This window comes from Hippocampus zosterae, chromosome 16 (assembly GCF_025434085.1).
Source record: "Hippocampus zosterae strain Florida chromosome 16, ASM2543408v3, whole genome shotgun sequence".
In the NCBI taxonomy this organism is placed as follows: Eukaryota; Metazoa; Chordata; class Actinopteri; order Syngnathiformes; family Syngnathidae; genus Hippocampus; species Hippocampus zosterae.
This window is the reverse complement of record NC_067466.1, coordinates 13,060,795-13,083,423: the sequence shown is the minus strand read 5'-3', so window position 1 is coordinate 13,083,423 and position 22,629 is coordinate 13,060,795. Positions and strand designations below refer to the sequence as shown.

General features: G+C 41.5%; 2 protein-coding genes and 1 long non-coding RNA gene across 8 annotated transcripts; 2 read left to right on the top strand and 1 right to left on the bottom strand.

Moving 5' to 3' along the window:
• Nucleotides 1-321: 321 nt before the first annotated feature.
• On the top strand, nt 322-8,751 carry slc43a2b (solute carrier family 43 member 2b). Of its 2 annotated transcripts, XM_052046844.1 has the most exons (14): nt 322-363; nt 1,232-1,543; nt 3,067-3,361; nt 3,775-3,830; nt 3,933-4,009; nt 5,313-5,405; nt 5,500-5,633; nt 5,866-6,059; nt 6,147-6,290; nt 7,182-7,314; nt 7,434-7,566; nt 7,768-7,841; nt 7,938-8,061; nt 8,139-8,751. In XM_052046844.1, exons 2-14 carry the CDS (start codon nt 1,384-1,386, stop codon nt 8,298-8,300), a joined length of 1,779 nt encoding a protein of 592 aa, XP_051902804.1. In that variant the 5' UTR covers nt 322-363; nt 1,232-1,383; the 3' UTR covers nt 8,301-8,751. The 2 variants fall into 2 exon arrangements, with proteins under 2 accessions (XP_051902804.1, XP_051902803.1); XM_052046843.1 differs by lacking the exon at nt 322-363 and having other exon boundaries at nt 1,204-1,543.
• On the bottom strand, nt 3,091-11,110 carry LOC127588238 (uncharacterized). 2 transcript variants are annotated; one of them, XR_007959012.1, is made up of 5 exons: nt 11,036-11,103; nt 7,921-8,063; nt 5,522-5,645; nt 5,285-5,394; nt 3,091-3,232 (listed from the first exon to the last, which is right to left on the bottom strand). It is a non-coding gene; the product is annotated as an uncharacterized LOC127588238 (long non-coding RNA). The 2 variants fall into 2 exon arrangements; XR_007959013.1 differs by lacking the exon at nt 7,921-8,063 and having other exon boundaries at nt 11,036-11,110.
• p4ha2 (procollagen-proline, 2-oxoglutarate 4-dioxygenase (proline 4-hydroxylase), alpha polypeptide 2) lies at nt 10,404-21,779 on the top strand. Of its 4 annotated transcripts, none has more exons than XM_052046846.1 (16): nt 10,404-10,572; nt 13,368-13,467; nt 13,791-13,887; nt 14,209-14,360; nt 15,294-15,431; nt 15,581-15,820; nt 16,495-16,700; nt 17,013-17,189; nt 17,309-17,379; nt 17,546-17,645; nt 17,832-17,885; nt 18,284-18,343; nt 18,402-18,467; nt 19,421-19,489; nt 20,475-20,571; nt 21,220-21,779. In XM_052046846.1, exons 2-16 carry the CDS (start codon nt 13,386-13,388, stop codon nt 21,288-21,290), a joined length of 1,680 nt encoding a protein of 559 aa, XP_051902806.1. In that variant the 5' UTR covers nt 10,404-10,572; nt 13,368-13,385; the 3' UTR covers nt 21,291-21,779. The 4 variants fall into 4 exon arrangements, with proteins under 4 accessions (XP_051902806.1, XP_051902808.1, XP_051902809.1 ...); XM_052046847.1 differs by lacking the exon at nt 10,404-10,572 and adding an exon at nt 10,619-10,734; XM_052046848.1 differs by lacking the exon at nt 18,284-18,343.
• The last annotated feature ends 850 nt before the right edge of the window (nt 21,780-22,629 follow it).

Below are 22,629 nucleotides of genomic sequence, written 5' to 3'. Positions count from 1 at the left end.
GACAATTTGTTTGGCTTGATCATGTTTCAATCTTGACATCACACGTGACATCTCAAGGAATGTTTTAAATCTCAAATGTTTTTATTTTCCTTTTACAATTTCATGATTAGTTTAATCTTCAGACAGCAAAAACAAAGTACTCGTTGTGTCACAAACTTCAGAATCAATCGAAATATATAGACCCGCAGTTGTTTTTGCGGCGAGTTGTTTTGCACAGATAAAGATGTCAGTCAGCCACTGACCTATAGAGGGCGCACTACAACGGGCTTGTACGCCGGCCTTGTACAGTGTACAGTATATAAAGACACCCTTTGTAAATGTGCCTTTTTAACACACCAGAGGTGGTGCATACAGGCTGGGGAGGTAAGACTCGTGTTTGCATTATGGAATGGTTAAACTGCATTGTACTTGACGGATGTGTTTCGCTATTACTACTAAAAAATAGAAGTTTATTATCATTATTGAAGCCACTGGACAGATATCCGATAGCCCTTTGTTTTACTTTAATTGTTTGAATAGGTTTTCGGTTTTGGTATCACTCAGTTAGTATTTGTGTTTAGTTTACTGTTATTTTCTTCCGCATTAAGGTTGAATTCAAGAGGGTTTATTTGCATTTTAGAATTGCTCTCTTTCTCTAATATTATGACACCAAAACGTGACCCGTGATTACCTTTGTTTCTATTTTCCATTCAAAAGAATGCTTTTGTCTCCAGTAATTTGTTTGACTGGTGTTCCCTTTATGTTTTAAATGCACAAGATAACGGTAATTGAGGTGTTATGGTTGAACGGGCCCCTAAGGACATTCATGCAGGGGAGCAGAGGGGGTTAGTGACTGAGGGGCCCTGAGGTGATGGGGTCCATCTTGGACCAGTTTTCCCTCTTTTATTCCCAGAAAACAACAGAAACTCATTGATTTCACTGTGAGTGCTCACTCAGTTATTATGGAATAGAGCGGAGCAGGCCAGCAAAGTGTTGGAAATGAATAATTTTCCATTAGTCATGGCTGTACCGAGCACGATTAACCCGTACGGGTTTGGTGAAAAGTTACAATATATATTCTTGAGAGATGACATTAGAATGCTTTATACGCATGCAACACATTTGGTTATCTTGAGGCGGGGTTCAAAGTTAATCGTTGTTGTAAAAGTTGCCCTGACTGGCCTTTAGAGTCCTGCAGCGATAGGCCGACTATAAAACCTTCCCCTCCCCTCATGCCTTTGTCTTTTCCCAGATAAAGTGATCACTGATCCTTCACTGCGAGTGCCGGTCAACGAGGCGACAACAGCCAACTGCCTCTCTTTTGCCCTCCTTGGGACCCTGCAGTCTCTCTCGATTCTCTAGCTCTTTCTCATTCTCTGCCTGCCCATCTTCATTCCCTCAACCATGGCTCCGACGCTGGCCACGGCATTTGCCCGCCGCTGGTGGATGGCGGTGACTGCCATCATTGAGAATCTCCTCTTTTCTGCTGTGCTCCTGGGATGGGGTTCGCTTCTCATTATGCTCAAGTCAGAAGGCTTCTACTCGTATCTTTGCAGCGGTGAAGGTGAGTGACTGCTTATTGGCATAGCTTTTTTGTGTGAGAACAATATTGGCTTTACAATATATTACTGTTGAATTAGGCTTGTTAACCTGAATCTTATCTCGTATTATTGAAAAGCACCATATAACTGTTATTTGCATTCCAGGACTGTAGCTGGCGATGTCCAGCACATCAGCTGCTTATCCTTGCTAGTCTTATCCCAAACTATCTTTTTGCATAGCCTTGCTTAACCTACATGTCTTTAGAATTTGAAAGCATGGACGTATTGTCATGTGATTGGCTTGGGCAGGGTACACGCATACTGATTTTCAACATCGGAAACAAATTTTTGTACTTGCCTCATTTACAAAGATCCCAAATAGCGCAAACTAAATTGTGAATTGACTCATGCTAATAGATTAAAAGCTCTGTTGGCAAACGGGTTAAAGTGCTGGAGAACCTCACATTTAAATGAGGGTTTTGTGCTTTCGGTTTTTCCCAAGGCACATTTGGGAGAGGCCCACAAGCGCAAAATGAGTTTGAAGAGATGGAATTGGAAGTGCTAGAGGAAGAAAAATAAGCATGTGACTGAGTTATAGAAAAGAAATCTTTCACACTGATCATTTTGGTGAAGCCAGCAAGCGTATAAAAGCCATGTTTTGTTTGATTTAACTCAAGTGTTCATCCTGCACCACATCATGTTGTAAACTATCGTCAGCAAACTGCTCTGGGAGAGGCCGGCATCAAATGTCACGGTGGACTTAAACGGCCCAGGCAGAAGCAGGCTCATTTAGGTCAGACGTATCCCCCGAGTCCTCAGACGTATCCCCCGAGTCCTCATTCAAATGCAAAATAATGTCGTGACCTATGAACGGGATGTGGCCGGTGACCAAAGTTGACTATTGGCTGGTCAGTTTGTTTGTTTCAGCTATCGTCTACACAGTCTTTACAAAATTGATTTCTCAACTGCATGATATTCAGAAGATGCAGTTTCATCTCAAAGGGTATTTCTGGTTGAAAGTGGCCTAAGACTGCAAAAAGAAAGTCAGTATGGGCACTGACCACAGTAAATATTTGGCCTTCACACCTTTACACGTAACTTCCGCAGTAATGATACAAACGTCTTATCACTCAGCCGATGATGTAAGGAGATGATGGCAGCACCAGCTCAGCTCTTTTTTAGGCATGTGACAGGTGATAGCGCGACACAGGAAAGCACGAGCAGCACTTTATTAGCGGCCATACGGAAGTTTAAAGTCTGCTGATAATGACCAAGGAGGGAACAACAGGCTGATAGGAAAAGTGATGAAGAGTCGGAATGAGAGAGAGCTGACAGTAAAATCAAAACCGAGAAATCAATGATCATCATGAAGCGATATGACATATGCTTTAGATAGCCGACCTGATTCAATTTGATCTGATTAAATAACGGCCAACTGAAACACTTGCTATGGATCTAAAAAACTTGCAGGCGAAAAAAAAAATCACACAAAGATAAGAGATTGACAGAAATTCCTGATTATGGTCTATTGGACTTAAATTTTCAGGTAACAGCTCCAACCACAATATGTCCCTGGGGATGACACAAGCATCGGATGAATACATTTACAACTATGAAGACGATGATGGTGCCGTGGTAGCTCTGGGGGACGGGGTGGAGATGAAGCCCCTGGTCCCGCTGGACGGGCTTCTGAGGATGAACGGCTGGCTAATCTGTAAAGAGCAGGATGAGATGTTGAATCTGGCCTTCACTGTGGGCTCCTTCCTCCTCTCTGCTATCACGCTGCCGCTGGGTATCGTCATGGACAAATATGGGCCTCGTAAATTGCGACTGTTGGGCAGGTGAGTGCCAAACGAAGATTATTTTCACTAACAACAAAATATTTGAACTTGAAGAATGAATAGACGTGCTTGGCTTTGTTGTGGAACTTTGAATAGCAATTGTGAAGCGAAATTCAAATTTCCAAACCCCGCCGCGGAATTACAGTTTTCAATCACTTTTTCATATTTGGGATCATTTAAGTTTTTATAGTTTTCTGAAGGTCATACTTCTCAAAGGTGTTTTGAATTTTATACAAATGTTTTCGGTAACAATTTCTCTGTAGTGTTTTTATTTTTAGAATTGCATAGCGGCCATCTAAAATGCCCTCGCGGCCGTATATGGCCCACGGGCTGTAGCTTTCTCCACCCCTCATCCTATCTCAAAAGAGGTGCCACAATATCTAAATGAGAAAACACATTTATTGTCATTTCAGCACATGCTTTGGCTTGTCTTGTCTGCTAATTGCTTATGGAGCCTACCAACCAAACGGTAAGACGCTACATATATATATACAACCCTACATCCGTATTTGTTCAGTTACTATTTGTCCATTGACAGACCAATTAACTTTTTTGCCTTCTCATTTCACAGAACTCTCAGTGCTTATCTTTATCGCGCTGACTTTCAACGGCTTTGGTGGCATGTGCATGACCTTCACCTCCCTCACGGTAAGCGTATGGGGAAACTACTTATCCTGTACGCCCACGGTGTGCACATTATACAAGACCTGTTTCTCCTCTACAGATGTATAACCATAAGAACATGTATCGAGTGACATTCATCATTCATTTTCCGAAACTGGGAAATGTGATGTAATGCTTTTGCTCAGCTCGAGGATTAAAATCTAGCCACATCCTTTTTCGATTGCGCTTTTCCTTATTTAGGTCACAGCTAATCGGCGTTTACCGCACCTGACTTTGGACAAGCGGCACGGTGTAGCCTGAATTGGTTCCCACAAGACACATGTAACAGACAAATGGACAATTTAGTCTTCAACCCAAACCAAAACCTCTCAGCTGTGAGGCAGAATTGCTAACCACCAACCAGACATGCTAACCACTATGCTAACCACCACATTAATCTAAAACTTGTGTGTCTGATACCGCACCATCAAATAGATTTAGTCAAATGTCCACCCCTCAGTAGATCTCTTATTTAGCACTTAAACTTACTAACAAACAGAAAAAAACCCAATTGTGCACCACTTCCAGTCATTCTTGTTGTTGCTGTCAGCATTGCGTGTTCTGGGAATTAAACATGGCTCAGAGCCAGAGTGGAAAAACAACATTTGATGCGTTTGAGAATTCCCACTTCAAAACAGCATTCTTTTCCCTTTTGTTCCCAACCTCTGCCAACATTGGGGCGTATACGTAAGCGCACAGTCCAAAACTGTACCATGGTGATGCTGTTCACTGCAGAGGGGTTCTTGTAAATCTGCCTATACTGTACAATCTCTCCAATACTGTATGTAATAAATAGAGCTCTCTTGTACATGTACATTATACACTACCTCACAGCCCCCTTTCACGTTTCTCCTTTACACACCCAATAATAATAAGAAAACAGTAAGTGTTTGGTTGATTATTACATGACTCCATCTCAGACTGATGCAAGCATACAATCGTATGACCTTTAAGGTCTTGGGTAATAGCCGCTAGTAATCACTGGCTCATCGCCATGGAGGCACCCTTCTACTTCCCCTCCTTTCCCAAATCTTATGTAACTCAATATGCTTGTTGTTGTTCAGTCTCTCGAAACAGAAGAGCTTGTTAATGTCTTTAACTTGGAATGGTTGCCGGTCACATTTCTCACTTTCTTTGATGTTGGAACTTAAAATATCCCTGTAACCAATGAGCCTTCTGTCCCGTCATATTTTTTCGCTGAAAAATAATAATGCCGTAGACCTTGAGCAGTGCCTCAAATGATTTTTCTCAAATGCTTACTGTGCCAACTGTCTGTCTCTTTCACCAGTTGCCAAACATGTTCGGGGACCTGCGTTCAACCTTCATCGCCCTGATGATTGGCTCCTATGCCTCCTCTGCTGTCACCTTCCCTGGCGTCAAGGTCGAATAAAAAAAAATTAAAAATTAAAAAACAATCTGATTCAATCACCCTTCAGTCAACATCATCATCACCATGGCTCTGACATTTTGCGCAGGTGATCTATGACTTCGGCATACCATTCATTACTATTCTGGTAGTGTGGGCAGCCTGTGCTGGATTGGTCTTCCTGAACTGCTTCTTCAACTGGCCCCTGGAACCTTTCCCAGGACCAGAGGACATGGACTACACGTGAGTATCACCCTAGATATACACAAGCACTAAAAAGTTACAAATGGAACGCGGTCAACTGGTTTGTGCAATATCTATGACAGACCTTATGTGGTATCTCAATGTCCAGTGATGAGTCCATTGCAGTTGAAATTGAAATAATGTACTTCACCGATAACAGTTGCATGAACTTCGAACGTGATGAAAGCTTGTCCTTACAAAGCTTCCTGCTCTCCCCACTGTTCTTTCTCAGTGTCAAGATCAAGTTCAGCTGGCTGGGCTTTGACCACAAAATCACCGGCAAACAATTTTACCGCCAAGTGACCACAGTGGGTCGTCGTCTCAGTGTGGGCAATAGCCTGGTGCAGAAAGATCTGCCTACCAAGGAGGGCAAGCTCTGCCTGTCCACCATGGACCTGGAGTTGGATGAGAAGCCCAAAGAAGAGTGTAGGAGATGCGGTCTTCGTTCGCTCACCTTCATTGTGCGTAGCTACATCACTTGAATGCTAATGTGCCATCTCCTCGGTTCTCCAGCTCAGTCATTCCTGAAAACTATCACCACCCCCATCTTCCTGCTCAGCCTGGTGACCATGTCGGTCACTCAACTACGTCTCTTGTTCTACATGGGGGCCATGAACAGCGTCCTCGAGGTGCTCAGCGATGGTGATCTCAACACAGGTTAGCCTTGTTGTGTGGAATCGATCGCCCAGTCTCGTGAGAATTGAGTTGGATATCGTCACAAAATGTGATGCCTTGTGAAAGTAAAATGTGTTTCTTGAGCAAAATAAGCAGGCACCTCACAAACGTTGACGAAATGTCTGTTTCAGCACACCACCCGCCCTATCGAAAACATTATTTTTCAGTGTAGTGTGCCAATTTAATTTAATGCGGTGCTCATCTTTTTGTATGACTTAATCCTAAATTCTCACAGGATCATGTTGATGATATTTTTTCATCAATGCTGCTCATCTAATAGTTAAGATTGTAAAATAATTGCTGTTCCCAATCTTTGGCTTTCAGTGGAACGAATGGAACTTGGTAAGATCGCAGATTATTCAGTCACCGTTCTTTCAATGCCGTATCCGGTCCTTTCAATAACCTAGCATTTATTTAACATTTAGCACTTTAGCACTAACAGCAAAATTCTGGTCCATGTCTACGCCCTCTAACATCCTGCTATTTCTTCATCGCTGATATTATAACGTCATCGTTTTGACCTCGACTGTGAGGCATGTTTACAGCGGAGTCCTTCAGGCATCATTTAGCTTTAGCTGGAAACCACCACTAATCAAAGATTGTAATTATTAGCTGAATTTGCCCTCCCAAGTACACATCACATAAACAACTTTGTACTTACCTTCATGAGAGAGCGCTTCATAAATTTCCCTTTTGAATGGGCTTTTGCGCTGTTCAAGAATGGACTACTTCCTGCTAAATACTAATAATTAACTACATCCTCAGACTTCAGTTTGTATCAAAACAATCCATAACTCCGTTCTTCCATGAAATGTCAGCCTATAGCGCCAGTATTTTTCCTGTGTCTTAATATTTGTGCCCTGATCCTCACAGTGAGTTTGTACTCGTCCATCTTCGGCGTGCTTCAGCTGCTTTGCCTCATGACCACTCCTGTGATTGGTCAGATTATGGACTGGAAGTTGAAGGACTGTGATGACGGAGAGGAATCAAAGAATGCGTCTAGCAAGTGAGTTTTAGTCACGTGGCTATAGACTTCTTTGTTGTGTATAATTACGTGAACAAATTTACACCTAAATGCCCGATTGAAATGCCATGAAGCAAAATTAATTAGGATATCATCACTAGGGATGAACCAAAGAAAAAGCGAAGAGACAGAAAGACTCAGAAGGTGACCAACGCCCTGCGAGCATTTATGCTAACGAATTTCCTTTTGGTGGGCTTCGGTATCACTTGCCTGATACCCAACCTCCCCCTCCAGGTGAGCAGTGTTTTTGAGATTTGTCTTTTCATAACATCAACAACATCTCGGAGAACCCGCATGCCCGAAACACACTACATTAGATGTCAACACACAGCCGAAGTCATTAAATATTTATCCTGGGTTGTAGCAACAATTTTCCCTTTATTCTTGTTTTGTTTTGTTTTTTAATCACCAATCTTTGCTTTGCTCCTGTTTCAGATCGTGTCATTCATCTTGCACACTGTCGTGAGAGGATTCATTCACTCGGCCGTTGGTGGTCTGTACGCTGCTGTGTAAGTTTGACTGCATGACTATCTGAACCAAACGTTGCTATCGAGCGATCTCATGTTTTAAAGTGTGTGCTAAATGCACCCGTTTTATTACGCCAGGTACCCCTCCTCGCAGTTTGGCAGTCTGACAGGCATGCAGTCGCTAGTCAGTGCTGTCTTTGCTCTGCTGCAGCAGCCCCTCTTTTTGGCAATGATGGGACCCCTGGCGGGAGACCCATTCTGGGTCTGTAATCACACACACACATATGCACATATACAAAACATTCCGAGCGCAGCTAACGCTGATGTCACCCTCTTCAGGTCAACATCGGCCTGCTCGGCCTCAGCATGCTGGGCTTCCTGCTGCCTCTCTACCTGATTTGCTACAGACAGATGCTCCACAAAGAGAGGCACAAGAAGGAGAACAACGCCAAGATCTACATCAAAATCAATGGCTCGGACATTCCGGAGGCCTTTGTTTAATTGCACAGAAAAGTGGAAACATGATGGAAGAATGATGAGAGACTGCGCATCTTGAGCTGTGCCACGCAGACACGTTCAAACTGACAATTTCTGTTTTGTGATACCATTCTTATAGCAAGCTAACACCACCACGCTCTTATTTAAACTCTGTTGCTGTGGAAGTCTACCACCCAACTGTGAAAAGGCTAAACGAAGCGGAAGAGGAAAGACTGTGAAAGGAAAGAGGCATCAGCACTCTGCATTCCCCCATTCCTCAACTTTATTTTGGTCACTCTCTCACACAATTCCACATTATAACAGCTTTTGTCCTATGAAACTGTTCACATAATTTAATGCTCAAATTCTCTTTAGCAACCATAGTGAGTGATTATGCGGGAGGAGAAGGGCCACAAAATGTACTGTGAGAAAGTTGTAATGTTACGAGAAAATAAATTCAGTTATGGTATATTACCGGTACAAGAAAAAATATTTTTTCATTGTACCGGTAGTCTGATGAAAAATAAAGTGGTAATATTGCGAGAACTACACACTCTTTTTGTTTGTTTGTTTGTTTACAAATACGGAATGATATTAATCACATTTTGACATTTAATTGTTATCTTTCTCTCGTGATATTTTGACTTTATTGTAAGAATTGTACGACTGTTGTTTAAGTATGGCCCAAATACGCCTTTGCAAGTAATTTCAAAATTGTTGTGTTTGTTGTTTGGGAGTTTTCTAAGACTGAACTCATTTTCATTCCATCTTGTGTTTCTGTGGTCATTTTTGAATGTAGCCTACCTTTGTCCACATTTAAGTGGCTTACATTGTTTTCAAGTAGGAACAGTACTGTAGATGTATGTCAGGGTCTTTCAGGCTTTTTGTACAAAGGACATCACGCAAACTGCAATTTTGGTATTGCTACAAGCAAAGTAACCATTTGAATATTTATTTTGTGTCATACCTTCTTTAGTTTTTTTAATGTACTTTACATCTGCCCGATGTGCCTTTTGAGTCTAAATAAAAATATGATTGCTTATGAATAACATGAGCAATGACATTTGTTCTGCTGAGGTTAAAAATTAATATTTAGATACTAAATGTTCCAAAAGATTCCAAACTTTACAAACGAGAATATTGTCATTTCTACTCTAATCTATCATTAGCGTGCATTGAGATGCAGCCCCAACTTTGTTTTGAACTCAGCTCACATGCACATTTGTTTTTTATTCATTGATACATAATTTTGTATTCATCTACAGTGACGCCTGCTGGTTCAAGTCAGTTATTACCGAGCCCAATGCTTTCTGCTGTTTCTCATTGTAAATCGTTAATGATTCCAGCAAGCCCAATAGTAATAATAAACCACGTGATTATTATTCTGTATATTCAGTGCAAAGTGCAAAAACATGCATATCGAATAGTTGGAAAGAGATCCAAAAATGATTTTAAAAAGGTAAAGGGAAACGGCCCATCCAGAGAAGAAGTTATGGAAATAGTGTACACACTGTAAACGTGACTAACAGCATGTATGGTGCTACCGTAATTATTATAAAACGCTGAACCTAAGTCTAAGTTTTTTTTTAACCAAAACTCAATTTTCCAATGTCTGATATGACTGCAGGGGTATAAGAGAAATCTTAACATATTAGTAATATATCCTCACTCACACATGTCAATCTGATTGAGCCCATGGTTGATCCTATTATCTTCTGACTTGACCACATTTCATTGTCTTCCCGTGACCTCTCATATGAGTGTGTCAGGAGGGTACAACGTATTTGTATTAAGGTCACAACGTATTAAGGTCACAAAAATAATACTGTATACTGTGCATATACATCGACAGATAATACATAAATATTTAACTAAAATATGGTGTATTATATGCTCAGAATTTAAATAATGATAACATCACACATCACAATAAATTGGCACAGGATGTTCGGATAACTCGTTTCACCACCTATGCTTATTACAGAATCAGTACACAGTAAGTATTCAAAGTGAAGTCAATTTTACATTTCGGACAGAGTTATGATTAAGGGGGAGGTTACCCAAAGATCTTTGTCGCAGAATTGGAATTTTACGAGGTGACCTCAATGCAACAGAGACAAATTCCAAAGCCAGACAGTGTTGCTCAACTATTATGGGTATTACGGCTTCTTCGAGGAGGTTCTGTACGTGGCAGCGACCTTCTCTCGCACCCCCTCGTCTGCCCTCTTTATCCCGAGGTGCGGAACTATTCACGTTTCACATTGTGACATCCGTTTTCGAACCTCAAGAGACGAAGGTAAGACCACGCAGATGATTATCTCCAAATGCCCCCTGCTTGCCACGCTTTGCAATTCTGTTTGCGCTCAGTTTCATTGCGAACATGCTGGGCACGGTTTCCTCCCACAAGGTCCAAGTGGGAGCTTTCCTTACAAGCCTGGGAACAGGAGTTCGTGTCGTAGTAAGAATATCGAATAACATGGACTTGAGATTTGCACCTGCCTGATCGTTTCCGATATGTTTGTTTGCTTCATGCAATGTAACTAATTAGAGGGATCTCGTTGTCATGATTTACTTGGCCATAGAAAAAGTTTGAACGACTCTGTGCCAGAGCAACACACACACACATGTTCATCGATACGACATTAGTCAGGAGTAGTTCTTTCTTACCATATTGCACACCCGTATTTAGAACACAAATGTTGCTGTTGTCACTGGAAAGTACTTTATTTGACTGTATTTTTGTTATTTTTTTTACTCACTTGACCTGAACGAGTTGCCGTGTCGGGACGTCTCCAGTCTAGAAACTACTATTGCGGTGACGTAAGCTAGGGGAGGGTCTTTTATCGTTTTTTTTAATCAATTTGTTAAAATTTTGATTTTTTTTTTTTAATTTTAATTTCAATGTTTTGGACGCATGGGACGTTGAATCTGATGATAAAATATATCACAAAAATATAGTGTTCACGACAATGCGATCTGTCTTGTTTTAGACTATTTGAAATATTACGTCAGTGCAGGCCTCGTTAAAATTGATTAGACTTGGTACAGTTTTCTAAATAATTCTCGGTGTTTACATACCACTAAAAGCAATCCGACAGGCTCTGACACGTGTGCAAGGATGTTCATCCCACCATGGATCCCCTCTCCTGATAACAAACGCATGCATGACATATATTTATGTGAGCAGGACGTCCACAGGAATTTCTCCAGCCTGCTTTAGTATATTTGCAATTGTGAACGTTACAAACATGTGGCGAGATCAACCTCACGGGTGTTTTTCAGAAATTGAAGTGCAAATTGTCATCATGTAAGATGCCGGTAAATTCAATTAGAAACAAAAATCAGTTTTGCCAAGCAAACGCATTCCTGTTGACTCTTTTATTTATGATGGCATTGGGTAAAAGGCAGTAGTTTTACTTAATTGTAGTTTTATTATCCACTGACATTACAATAAACATTCTTTTTATACTTGTATAATATCAGGAAATTAAACTGTTACTTCAATCATTATCAGAAGAGTTAACCAAGAGTATATCAGCTTGGAACAAATGAATTCATATAAGCAACATTTGTTTTGACAACTGCTTGGAAGTCAACCAGCATCGCAGAATGAATGGTGGCCAGTTTTAGAGGTTACGCTGGACTGTATTTTCCACTAAAACAGAAACTCATTGTAAGAATTCCCCTTACTAACTTATATTTCATTCGCTTTTTTTTGTTGTTGCTAGGTTTAGCCAACGATTAAATAGGGTCATGATCCAATGACACATTGTTTCACTTTACTTAGCTTGTCTCATCACATTTTTCCCAGCTTAATATAACAAGATCCTTTGAGGAAAAAGTCCTCTCCTTCCAAAACACATATTAAATCCAGATTTGGTTCACTGAGTCCTGTTTCCTGGGATTATGTTTTAATTCCGAGAATATTCAAGACTAAACACACAAAGTAGTACAACAATGAAAAATTATAGTGTAAGATGAAAGTTGCACCACAAAAATCTGGTACAGCATGCATTTCTCTTTCCTCTCATAACTTGTTATATCCTGCTCTGTTCTGTCATAAAAGCAGCATTAGAATCAGGGTTTAAAAGACAGCAGAACTATTTTCAGGAATGTGTGTCCGTTGTATCGGTGTCAAGATAAAAGGATTGATGAGGTTATTGTCGGAACTTGTGGTTGGATTTCTTAGGTGACTGTTATCAAGCCAACTTTAAAAGCACAGCCGGGAAAACGACAATAAAAATAATGCAGCTAGACAGTTTTAAAAACCAAACTACCGTTGTGGCTTCTATAAATGGGAAATAGCCATTTAGAAAGTTGCCTTGTGTCGGACGGAGCATGACCGGTAACGCTTTTATTGCCCGGGCAAGTGTATGCACTGTGTGTACACAAGCAAACCAGCCACAAAGCACCATGCATGAATAACCAATGGTTAATCTTTTTAGAAAACAAATGCCAGTTTTTGCTGGAAAGAGCTCAATATGCACAAGAGCTACAATAACAGCTTCAAACTCCCTGACAGCTAGTTCGGGCCTATCATTCTAAGGCTAACACATAAAATAAAACAATGAGTTGAACATGTAGCGCTAGTTGGTAACCCTCATTATCGTCCCTCTTGATGCTTAAATCAAAGTACGTGTATGTAGCGTCCAAAAATATACCACAAAAAAAACATCCGTCCGTTTTCTGAACCGCCTGATCCTCACTAGGGTGGCGGTGGGTGCTGGAGCCTATCGCAGCCGTCTTCGGGCAGTAGGCGGGGGACACCCTGAATCGGTTGCCAGCCAATCGCAGGGCACACAGAGACGAACAACCATCCACGCTCACACTCACACCTAGGGACAATTTAGAGTGTTCAATCAGCCTGCCGCGCATGTTTTTGGAATGTGGGAGGAAACCGGAGCACCCGGAGAAAACCCACGCAGGCCCGGGGAGAACATGCAAACTCCACACAGGGAGGCCGAAGCTGGAATCGAACCCGGTACCTCTGCAGTGTGAAGCCGACGTGCTAACCACTGGACTACCGGGCCAAAAAACATGGCAACAATTTATTCCGTACAATAAATCTTGCATTAATATTTGTCTTTGTAGGTTACTGAATGAGACAAAATGAGGTTGTGCCTGTGCCTTGTCTCCTGGGTTCTGCTATGCTGCGGCTCGATCACGCAAGCGGAGATCTTCACTTCTATAGGTGGGTGCGCAGGTTGCACGGCGACGCTAAAAAATGAGCCGTCGTTTTCCCTTCTTGCTTGGTCGCTTCCAATATGACGTTTTCCAGCACAAAGAAAAGTGGTTTGTTATTCCTCCTCCTGGCAACAGCGATGAATGGATCATGGTTGAGCAATCCCATGGAATTGTCCTCTTCTCTGCACCAGCATTCAGAATTCTACACAATGACTGGATGCCTGCAGTTGTTTAAGAAGCATGCGGCTCAAAAGATGATGGCCATTGGCTGCTCTTTGTTGTGACACTCGGTCCAGCTTGGAAAGATGCGCGTTTTCTCAATGTCTGCAGGCCAGATGACGGACCTCCTGTACACAGAGAAAGAGCTGGTCCACTCCCTCAGAGAGTACATCAAAGCAGAGGAGTCAAAGTTGTCTGAAATCAAAAGGTACGGTGCGCAAATCATAAAATATCCTTGTAAAGAAAACTAAATGATGATGATGATGAGTTGGCAGTGGCAGGTCAGGGCATGGTGGTGATCGTTGCAATTCAAGTTTTTATTGCTGCTGCAGTTTGGTGCTGTAAAAACAAAGACTAAAATAATCACTGGAGGAGTTGAGGGGGGGCATCTGCTTGCTTTAAGGTATCCCAAAAAAAACTGGTGGGTCAGATTCTCACATTTCCTTTTGTAGTTGTATAGACCTGTAACATTGCATTGAACTCGTGAAAGCATTTTGAGAGTAATATTTGGGTTTGACTCTTGCTCAAGCTGGGCCAGGAGGCTGGACGACCTGACCAGAGTGTCCACATCCGATCCAGAAGGCTATCTGGCTCACCCGGTGAATGCCTACAAGCTCATGAAGAGACTCAACACCGAGTGGTCTCATCTGGAGAGCCTGGTGCTGCACAACCCGTCGGATGGTAGGAAATAAAATGCAAAGTCGATTGTTGTCGAGAATAAAGGAGCAAAGTGTCTGGAAATCATTCCGTGTTTGTTATCTGAAAGTGAGAATGAAAACAGCATTCCCACTCAAGGCTTACTTTGAACTCCAGCATATGTGTTTCTAATTTGTTAGTTAAAATCGGAACTCCTTTTTCTCCAAAATTTTGCCGTATGAACATGGTGAGCATGAAACGGATTGGAAGCCCAATGGGGACAATCTCTGCTCACCAGATGGGCGGCGAAAGGAAACAAACTAGTTACGTGACAGCTGCAGCTGTTGTTCATTTGACAGTTTGACCGTGTTTGGCGTGTTTCTGTGTGAGACAGAAACGCGTGAATTTTGTGTTTACAGTTTGGTTACTGTCTTTTAAAGGATGACAGGAAAAAGTCAAAGTCAACAGTAGACAAATGGGGAAACTTGTAAACATGATATACTCGGTCGTCTTGATGATTTTTTTTTTTCAGATATCAAATGTCCTTCGACAAGAAATGGAAATACAGTACTGTCATTGTTTCTCTTTGCGATTGCACTCATGTAGCAGCATACATAGAGCCAAAGAAAAAGCAAATTCTCTCATGAACCGAAGGTTAGCTGAAGTCTCACGAGATTTTCATCGAAGTCTGCTTATACTTTCAAGTTTTGTCCAACTTTAGACACATTTTATTCCAAATCTAGAACATCAACAGCGTTCAACTTAAAACTCATTCAGTACCAGCCAATTCTGGACCTCGTCTGAAAAGACGTTTAAAAACGTCTTTGGGAGTGAATGAGGCATCACGGCATTGATTATAAAGAATATCTACTGGAGCTCATATTTCTTTCACCACCGCATTCAAATGACTGCGTGATGCCATAAATGTCGTTGATCCGTTCATCCAGCTGCAAATTGTCTTCTCTCTCCTTCGTCCAGGCTTCATTTCCAACATGACCATGCACAGGCAGTACTTTCCCGACGAGGAAGACGAGAAGGGTGCAGCCAAGGCACTGATGCGTCTCCAGGACACTTATCATCTTGATTCAGAGGACTTTTCCAAAGGGAGGCTTCCGGGTAATTAAGAAGCGCGGAGTGAAAAAGAAAATTGTAGCAATATCACAAAGTGCAGAAGTTGTAATGAGAAGTGCATAAAGTTGTAAGGTGCGTTGTTTAAAGGGCAAGTATTCGCTCTCAATTTCAACTGCCTGTAACTGTCACCGCAGGTATGCACTCCAGCGCCATGCTGACCGTGGACGATTGCTTTGACATGGGCAAAACCGCTTACAACGAGGCCGACTATTACCACGCGGTGCTGTGGGTGCAACAGGCCTTGAAGCAGCTGGACGCTGGCGAGGAAGCTGTGGTTTCCAAGGCAGCCGTTTTGGACTACCTCAGCTATTCTGTCTACCAAATGGGAGACCTGCCTCGAGCCATCGAGCTGACGCGTCGGCTGGTGGCCATTGGTAAGATATTTTAAAAAACGGTTAAAGTGAAACCAGAATGTAAGCTAGCGTACGGTTCACATAGAGATACGATTTAGAAAAAAAATCGATTTGAAGGTGACTTGTGTTTAAAATTTGCCCTTTTAACGTTATGCAGTCTTGAGAATGGGGCAGTCTATAATTAGGTTTTGGGCGGGCTCAAACCACAGGGTGCGACCTGCCCTGTGCGCGAGCTACTGGTTTGAGCGTGTTAATTTAGGCCCATTTCGGGGTCTGCGATGACAACTGCCAGAAACCTTTCAGGGCAAAGTATGTGAGATCTTTACTCAGTGGCATTGCGTGAGTCAGAATATTCCGATTCAGCATAGCATGTAGAAATTGGAGGTGGGGGGGTAAAAACTGAAATAACAGATGAAACAAATGTAATAAGTAGTTGCGTGTTTCTCAACCGCTATTGACCCAAGGGACATATTTTTTCTGATCAATCTCACGGAAGACCACCAAAAATATATCACAAAAAAGTATTTATAAGGAAGTTATAATATTCGCAAGTGTGACATTTGGGGAGTGTTTTGTTGAACACAAAGCTATCTGGGAAAATTGGTGGCATGTGAATAGATAATATTTTACGGACAGAGTAAGCACGCCAATGTGCCGGCGAGTGGTTGATGGAGCGCATTGCCTTGTGCCGACAGAGCCGAGCCACCAGAGGGCAGGAGGCAACTTACGTTATTTTGAGAAGCTGCTTCTCAAAGCGCAGTATGAGCAGCAGGAAGACGAGCGGACCGAACATCCGGATTCGGAGGAGCCCATCCAGCTGGGAACTTACGTCAGACCCAAAGACCACCTGCCCGAGAGAGATGTCTATGAAGCGCTCTGCAGAGGGGAGGGGGGCGGAATGGTGAGATGGGATGAGAAATCACATGCATGCGACATTCTTATTACTTTGGATATGTATTGATTCAGCGGCGAAGAAGATAGCGCTGAACTCATATTGAAATTTTGTTCATATTTTACGAGTGAGTCAATAAATCAAGTCTAGTCGATGCCATTAAACTGCCAAAACGAATCCCAAGGGACAACTTCTCAACTCCAAAAATATGTAGCTCTCCGTAAAGTTATGTTTTACTACCGCGGTCTTTTTGTTTTGTACACACATCCCATACACTGATCTCCCTTTTATTTCTTTTGCCGTCTGTCTGATTTTCATCAGACCGAAAAAAGGCGCAGCCGTTTGTTCTGCCGCTACCAGGATGGAAGCAGGAATCCTCGCCTGCTGCTGAAACCCATGAAGGAGGAGGACGAATGGGACAGCCCACGCATTGTACGCTACCTGGAAGCCCTTTCTGACTACGAGATTGAGAAGATTAAAGAGATGGCCAAACCCAGGGTGAGGAAAAAAAAAAGATACCACGTAGATATCAGAGAACAAATAAAATCACTCTGCTCCGAAGTATTTGTTAAAAAGCCAGACAAGTGTACTCGGTTTTGTGTTGTTGTTTTTTTAAGCTTGCCAGAGCTACAGTCCGAGACCCCAAAACCGGAGTGTTGACCACAGCCAACTACCGAGTATCAAAAAGGTGATTGATTAACACTTTGCTCTTTCCTGCCATCCACTGCTCATTGTGTGTCAAATTCAAGAAGTTATTTCCGATAGGTCAGGTGAAAAGATCTAGACACGGTCACTCTGGATTTTGCAGCCTGTGCTTGAGCATTGCTAACCACACTCTGTTCACATTTAATCAGTGCCTGGTTAGAAGAAGAAGATGGTCCGGTCGTTGCCCGAGTCAATCAGAGAATACAGGACATCACAGGCCTAACGGTAGACACAGCAGAGTTATTACAGGTGCGTTTCAAGGACAAAGAATTAAGCCTCACGCAGAGAGATTTCCAGGATGGGTTCCAGGAAAATAAGCGAATATGCAAATTCACGACTGCCGAACCAGAGATATGCAGCGCTTCATTGTACATTATTATTATTATTATTATTATTATGTGAATGTATAAGTCATCTCTTTTAATGACTGACCAGGTTGCAAACTATGGCGTCGGAGGACAGTACGAGCCACATTTTGACTTCTCCAGGGTGAGTTCCCCTTGGAGTGTGTGCGCTGGTGTGCGGTGGGAAACGGAATGCCATGAGTCAACGTTTGCACTTTGTATCGTGCGTCTTGTGTCTGGCATGCTTGCCGTTCATGTGATCTCACTGTATGTACTTTGCGCAGCTGTTTTGCATAAATCACAGTGGGTGATTTCAGGAGAACCTCATGAATAATGCGAGAGGGAACCTGTTTTGAATTGGACCACATTACACGGATTTCCACATATGAAAGCATTCCCCCCCCCTTTACTTATTAAAACAGTGATTACTTTTCCTTTGACAAAAGACGTGATAGCGTTTTGAGCGTAGTCGCTGCCCTTTGGGGCGGGCTCCTGATGCATGTCTTGGTTTTATGCGTTAAAAGTTATAAACATCTGTTGCAGCGTCCTTTTGACAGCAACCTCAAGGTCGATGGAAATAGGCTTGCCACCTTCCTTAATTACGTAAGTACGTTTGTGCTGTCCACATTGTGTATTTTACCCTTGAATTTTATCTTTGTAGAAAGATGAGCCAGATGCTTTCAAAAGATTAGGCACTGGAAATCGTGTGGCAACTTTTTTGAACTATGTAAGTACGTGCATCCAGTCGCCGCTGATTGAGAGGGAAGTTGTGACGGTGGTCACCGTTGATTGACCGATTTTTTTTTTTTTTACCATTAACTAACATGTTGCCTCTCCTTATTGGGACATTTTTTATTTTGAACTGTAAAAAAAAACTGTAAAAAAAAAAATATATGCGGCGGCCCAGTAGTCCAGTGGTTAGCACGTCGGCTTCACAGTGCCGGCTTCACAGGTACCGGGTTCGATTCCAGCTCCGGCCTCCATGTGTGGAGTTTGCATGTTCTCCCCGGGCCTGCGTGGGTTTTCTCCGGGTGCTCCGGTTTCCTCCCACATTTCAAAAACATGCGTGGCAGGCTGATTGGACTAAATTGAAGATGAATGAAAAAAAAATATATATATATTTATATATATATATATATATATACACACACACACACACATTACACACACACACAATTATGTTTGATTCAGGTTCACCGTTCACCCTGTTGCATGACGTGTTTTGTTTTTCTTTTCGATGACTCATTGAAGCCTTTATTAGAAAAGCCCTTCGGCGATACATTGCAAACTTCAAAATGTGGTATTATAGTTCTGATAATTAGTAACAAAGGAAGAGTGTGGCTAACACAATGTAAGGGTAAAGCACTTGATATTTTTTTTGGACTGATTTCTTTGAGGCGGTCACTTGTGATTAAATAAGCACTTCAGAAAGAAATGTCTGACCTTTATTAGGTGTTAATTGGAGGCAATTTAAAAGGCGGCGGTTGTGTGTTGACTATGTAACATAAGGTTGAATGTAATTGTTTTTGAACACAGCCACTTTCCCATTTATAAGGGTGTGTTCATTTGTTCAACTACAGTAACTCGGCGGTTTGTTATTACTCTTCCCCTCCCATATTTTGCATTCATTTGTGTTTGTGATCATATTTTGAATCGGCAATTCTTTCCCCACCCCACCAGATGAGTGATGTCGAAGCAGGAGGTGCCACAGTCTTCCCTGACTTTGGGGCTGTAATCCAGCCCAAAAAGGTATGACAATACAATACATCCTGATTTATATAGCGCTTTCACAACAGCTGCAGCTATAACAAAGTGCTTTATTTATTTGTTTATCAACAAAATTTCTATTAGTTTTTAGGTTGTTTTTTGGGGTGTGCGGGGGGTCTGGGTGTATGCGAAGGTGGGTGACAATGTAAACCTAATCACACAATATCTTACAAGGACTCTGTAAGAGTAAGACATTTTTTTATAGCTCATAATTCTCATTACAGTAGCCAATCAGACTTAAAAAAAAATCACACGCCGTTTTTAATTGCCATTTCTCTACGACAACAGAAACTACACATATTTATGTAACTTCAAAAACAAAATTAAAACTTAAAATAGCTTGTAGACGTTAAAAAAAACTGGAATGTTTAAGATTTAAATCATGAGCTCTGAATGTACAGTATATGAAATGAATGAATGAAAAATGGCACATGCAAGCCACGCCCATTCCCCTGTTAATGTTATGTGCACAATTTAATCACCGCTCACATTAAAAGCAAAAACACAAATGCCATGTGCTTCATCTTGAAGGCACTGCCCTTCGTGTATTGCTATCATTGAGTTCTGTCATGTCGACGCAAGAAAAGTCCAGTATTGCTTGCTGGAAGCCCCTTTTCTGAAGGCTTCGCAGTGATGTATGATTGAGGAATGGGCTGAAAGATCCATGCCAGAGCTCTGTCTGCGCTAAATAGTTCTTTGAAAAAAAAACATCACATTTGGCAGGAATATGTGGACATCATCAATGGTCTCACTTGACTTGCAGACATACTGTTTTATGCTCTTCCAGTGCAGCAAAGAACAATATAGTTCCAAGCTAAGACTGCCTAAAGTGCATGCACATCATCATATTGCGCCAGTAAACAGCTCTTACTTCCCATTCTCTCACGCTTCAATCTGCGATCCTTGTGTCAAATCTCATTTTGATTGTAAGCCTCCTTGAATGTTCTCATCAATGTTTGCATCACAGGGAACAGCCGTGTTCTGGTATAACCTTTTCAAAAGTGGGGAAGGAGACTACAGGACCAGACATGCAGCCTGTCCTGTCTTAGTGGGAAGTAAATGGGGTGAGTTAATGTTGATCCTCTTCAATCAAGTATACCACGGGGGGGGATGTTGCAATATAAACATACTGTACTGCATTTGGATCACTACGGCAACAGTTTGTTACATGACTGCGTCGTTCTTTCGGGAAAGAACATTTTGTCCAATGTCACGTGGGTATGCGCACCTGTGATTGTGGGCTGCGGGGTGGATGCAAAGTTTGAAATAAAAAAGCTCTTTTCAGTGACCTTAAGACGATAAAGCATCGACTACAAAAGGCTTTGAGGCCGTAATTATGCATCTAACTTTGCTCTGTTACTTAATCGCCTTTTTACCCTGAGGCAACCAACTGTGTGTTGGCATGATGGTGCAAGAATATCAAACGTTCAAGCAACGCTCATTATTTTTCATTGTGCTCCCACTTATTTTATTTTATTTTTGCCAAATGCATGCCAAACATACCGTAACGATAATGGTCATGTGCAATCACTTTCTGATTTGCTAACCAAACAAAAAAAAAGTCTCAACATTCCTGTTCAAATGCTAGTTTCTTGTGATGACATACAGTTTATATACTAAGATAAATCACTTTTTATGGCAACTTTTTATAGCCACCGTACATTTTAAACATTTACATGTTGATCCTATTTTTTATTTTTATTTTTTTCCAGTGTCCAACAAGTGGATTCATGAGCGAGGTCAAGAATTCCTGAGACCCTGTGGCCTAACAGAAGTGGATTGAACATTGACCCCCTTACTCCTTCCTGTATTGTGCAAACACATGAAAAAACAAAAAAACACACGCGTACATACATGTGACATAAAATACCGAACCATTAGCAATACATCGTACATTGTTCTGATCTTCTTGTCAGCTTCAACTAATGCTTTTTCATGAGGAAATGTAAACATAAGGAGCTGGACAGTTTCTGCTCTCTGTTAAGAATCACATGAATGATCACACCCAAAAGCGAAAGTCAGTTTAGTGAAAAATAATAGATTTTACAAATGCAAATGTTGAAACCGTAAATGCTCGCAGTTACTTTATACACACATATCCAAAACCGTATGGATTTGTCGTCACTGATTGCTACTTCTCAGCCCTACTGTTGAGTTCAACGTTATTTTAACGGTGTTGAACTTATGTGAACACACTTCACATCGTTGAACACGACTGTAGCAATTTTGCCGTCAGGACTGCCAGTCAACTAACACATTAGGGCGTGGATTTTTTTTTAAAAAGTATGTCGTCACTCAAAAATAAAATAAAATAAAAAAGGCACAAATGTGAATCATAACAGGAATGTTTACCTTTTCCAAAAGCATGACTAGAAGGATTCCACCCACCCAGGTTTTCGAACTGAGTAAGGCAAAACATCTTCAACAAAAAAGAACAATCCAGTTGCTTCGATTGAACCTTGTCTGTTTTTCCCCCAAATGATGCTTTATTTATACAGTGTTTAAATTATTACATCCGATTCTGTGCTTTTTCTACCAGATGGCCATCAGGAAAGTTAATAAATGGTCTTTTATTTTCAAACATCACACCCGTGTTTTACTTTTTATGTAACAAAAACAAAACATTTATGCATTTTAAAGGTGGAATATTGGGATTTTTTTTCCCTTCTAAAAATCTCTGAAAGCATTTCATCAGCCCTACTTCCCCATTTAGGTCGGTGATCAAAATATGGATGGATTTTTATCAGTCACTGTATTTATCATAAAACACAAACAATTTCTTGGTTAATGGCCTTTTAATGTAATCAACTCTGCTTTGCTCTTTATTATCAGTTTATGTACAGTTCAAGGAATAGGCACTACGGCATTACAAAACAATACAATACGTGTATCTCCAAAAATGTTCTGCCCTGAGCAGAAATGATGGCCATACAGCATTGCAGTGCATCTGTGGCTTATGAGAATTTTTTTTAAATAAAAGGACTAATATACACACACACACACACACACACACACACACACGCACACACACATACAGCATACGTGTGTGTGTGTGTGTGTATATATAAAATACATACTTTTATCAATGTTTTCCCCAGCAATAGTAATACAGAACATGACAT

Excerpts from the sequence above, each read along its gene's own strand:
- slc43a2b (XM_052046844.1), top strand. The coding sequence starts at position 1,384 with ATGGCTCCGACGCTGGCCACGGCATTTGCCCGCCGCTGGTGGATGGCG. Across the intron at positions 3,362-3,774 it reads AAATTGCGACTGTTGGGCAG|CACATGCTTTGGCTTGTCTT; the intron begins GTGAGTGCCAAA and ends TTGTCATTTCAG. Across the intron at positions 7,567-7,767 it reads TACCCAACCTCCCCCTCCAG|ATCGTGTCATTCATCTTGCA; the intron begins GTGAGCAGTGTT and ends CTCCTGTTTCAG.
- p4ha2 (XM_052046846.1), top strand. The coding sequence starts at position 13,386 with ATGAGGTTGTGCCTGTGCCTTGTCTCCTGGGTTCTGCTATGCTGCGGC. Across the intron at positions 17,646-17,831 it reads ACACAGCAGAGTTATTACAG|GTTGCAAACTATGGCGTCGG; the intron begins GTGCGTTTCAAG and ends ATGACTGACCAG. Across the intron at positions 17,886-18,283 it reads CACATTTTGACTTCTCCAGG|CGTCCTTTTGACAGCAACCT; the intron begins GTGAGTTCCCCT and ends CATCTGTTGCAG.